The sequence below is a fragment of the Harpegnathos saltator genome, unplaced genomic scaffold, assembly GCF_003227715.2.
Source record: "Harpegnathos saltator strain DR-91 unplaced genomic scaffold, Hsal_v8.6 scaffold573, whole genome shotgun sequence".
Lineage (NCBI taxonomy): Eukaryota > Metazoa > Arthropoda > Insecta > Hymenoptera > Formicidae > Harpegnathos > Harpegnathos saltator.
The window spans coordinates 431,971-435,000 of record NW_020230397.1 but is presented as its reverse complement, the minus strand read 5'-3'; the positions used below and the strand labels follow the sequence as shown (position 1 = coordinate 435,000).

At 31.8% G+C, this 3,030-nt stretch overlaps 1 protein-coding gene across 5 annotated transcripts in view; it reads left to right on the top strand.

The window, feature by feature from the left end:
- The window catches only part of unk (RING finger protein unk), a 13,946-nt gene extending 12,453 nt beyond the window's left edge, over positions 1-1,493 (top strand). For 4 of the 5 annotated variants that reach the window (XM_011143265.3, XM_011143264.3, XM_011143267.3 and 1 more), the window contains one exon: positions 1,203-1,492. In XM_011143265.3, coding sequence (XP_011141567.1) covers positions 1,203-1,361 — 159 coding nt within the window. In that variant the 3' untranslated portion in view covers positions 1,362-1,492. Of the gene's footprint in view, positions 1-1,202 lie in introns of all 5 variants that reach the window. The other variant, XM_011143263.3, reaches the window with a different exon arrangement.
- The last annotated feature ends 1,537 nt before the right edge of the window (positions 1,494-3,030 follow it).

Sequence of the window (3,030 nt, the reverse complement as noted above, 5' to 3'; positions counted from 1 at the left end):
TTGTATGATTTCAAAAAGGACGCGAAACATATATATCGTTTGCATCATTTATATATCATCTATATCATTTTGTTTACAGATGACACCACTTTCGAGATAATCACTTTTCAGATCATTACTTTTCTCAAATAGAAACCCCAATTTTTTATTATATTATCTTTTTCTACCAATTAATTTGAACAACTTTTGTCTGAAATATTTTTTTATTTGCCTAATATGTTTTTAAGGAAAACTTGACAGCTTTTTCAATATTTAACTCGATTTCTTCTCGTGGTTTGTCAGAAAAAAAGTAGTACTAGATTCTTTTATTCTATTTGGTCTCAAGAATATATATCGTTACAATAGCGCCCTGATTTTTGTTAATTTGATGATTTTGAAATTTCCAAAAGCCGATAAGTTAACGAAAGTTGGAGCACTATTTTAACAATATATTCTCGAGACTAAATAGAGTAAAAGAGTCTAGTACTATTTTTTCTTTTGACGTAGTTAGCGAAATATCGTAAATTGAATGTTGAAAAAGTTGCCAAGCTTCCCTTAAAGATGTCAGAAAATATTAGGCAAATAAAAAAATGTTTTAGACAAAAGTTGTTCACATTAATTGATAGAAAAAGATGACGTAATAAGAAATTGCTAATTCCTTTTAAGAAAAGTAATGATCAGTAAGTATCTCGAAAGTGGCGTCATCTGTAAACAAAATGATAGTTATTTCATGTCCCTCTTGAAACCTCTTTTGTCTAAAATGTTTCCTAGTATCTTTCATATTTTTCGAAATTTTTGCCTGGCTCATATTAACACGTTGACTGCCACGGAATTTTTCACGATTCCGGTCTAAAGAGCCAATTTGATTTAATCATGTTATATTATTAAAAACTTTAATAATAGTACATAGTAATAATCAAAAAGCTAGTAATAATAGTACATAGTAATAATCAAAAAGCTTAAAAATATTTTTTTATTTTTTTTAAACATTTTTTATTCTCTTTCCTAAGGCCATCTATTCATATTTACACTGTTATGCTACGAGTTTCCTCGTAGCTGTACAAATATGGCAAGTAATGAAGGGACGAGATAACTCGTAGTTAGGCGTCCTGGGCAAGTAAACAACCTACGAGATATCTCGTAGTTGGCAGTCAACGTGTTAAATAGGGCACCCTGTATTTCGTCAATAACGTCAATTTCACATTGTTCCGTTCGTTTTTCAGGTGCTGTATAGGGAAACAGCCACAAAATGTATGGTTTGCGAAGAACAGAATCGTACGGTTACCCTATCACCGTGTAATCATTATGTAGTCTGCTCGACGTGCGCTCCAAATCAACGCGAGTGCCCGTACTGCCAGACACCAGTCGTCTCGACAAGTTAGGTCCGAATTTTTTCTCTTAGAATCCCGTTACATTTCCGCTTCTTTCGTCATTTTAAAAGGGCAGTCTCTAAAAATATCATGTGAGTAGTATCACACAATTTCGCAAAGACATATATATATATATATATATATATATATATATATATATTTAGTATATTCTAAAAACCGAACATTTCTCTTATTACCGCGATTACATAAACTCAAATAAATCTTAAGAGTACGATTGAATGATCGCCAAAGTACGGAGTACGGAGTAGGAATTCAAGCGTAATCTCTCATTACGCGTCGTATATTACGTTGACATTTCCCTTCTAATATACACCGTTGTGTGTGTGAGTGACGTCACACTTTTTTAATCTAAATACGAGAAGCGAGTTATTGATCCTAAAAAAACAAGAAGATATTTTATTTTATACACGATTCGAAGGACACATTTAGCAAGGTGTTAACTATGGTACGGTTAGCATTTGAAACGCTCACGCGGTACGCGCGTGTTGCAGGACATTTAGCGCGGAAACAATATAATCGCAGTTGTGGACAAAGTTTTGGGACCTCGAGAATTATATAATTGTTTAAAGAAATTATACTAATAATATTAATAAACGCAACATAAGTCTCCCAATTTGCATTAATAGACACGGGAGCGTCATTTCTCGATGGTGAGCTGTGAAACGTATGTCACAGAAGATATTTCTATTTGTATTTAAATCTTATATATTTAATAGGATTTTCCAATTGATTCGCGCACGCTCGCGTACTAAATGTAATAATATAATAAGTATTAACAAATTTTATATTTTTCGTTGAAAACCTAATATTGAGGATATAGATATTATATATAAGAGTCATGTATATGTGTGTATATATAGGACATATATACATACATATATATATATATACACATATATAATTCTAGGTTTTTATATCAAATAACAAAGATTTCTCATAATTATATGTACACATATATATAAATATATGAACAAATATTAAATGTGTGTGTGTGTGTGTGTGTGTGTGTGTGTGTGTGTGTGTGTGTGTGTGTGTGCGCGTGTGTGTGAGTGTGTGTGAGTGTGTGTGTGTGTGTATGCGCGCGCGCGTGCGCGTGCGCGTATATACATACATATATATACATATGTCTATGCATATATATATATGTGTATATATATATATATATATATATATACACACAACACGCACGCACACACATAAATATAACAACGTACCATGGGAGTATGTAAAACAACCGAAATAAGTAGTACTAAATAATTTTATTACGTGAAAGGTATTATGTATATGAATATATACATTATTTATTTTTTACTCGCCCGCGTTACTACCGCGTATTTCCTTTCTATCTTTTGTTTCCGTTTCCTTACTCTTTGTCATTTTGGCTGAGTACAATAACGTTAGGATTGATTAGAATTTACAATTCGGATGCTTTGAAATTCTAGCAACGACAACAATAACAATATTAAACATTTTTAACGGTATTTATATAAATACACTCTTTCTCTCTCATTCTGTAACGCCGCTTTTGCTGCACATCCGTTCTAATACCTTTTGTGAGACAATTCACTTTTAGATTTTAAATATGCTTAATTGTGTGTATTAGTACTTGCGATGGAGTTATTAGACATTCAATTAAATAGCGTGTGATAGTAATAAAAAA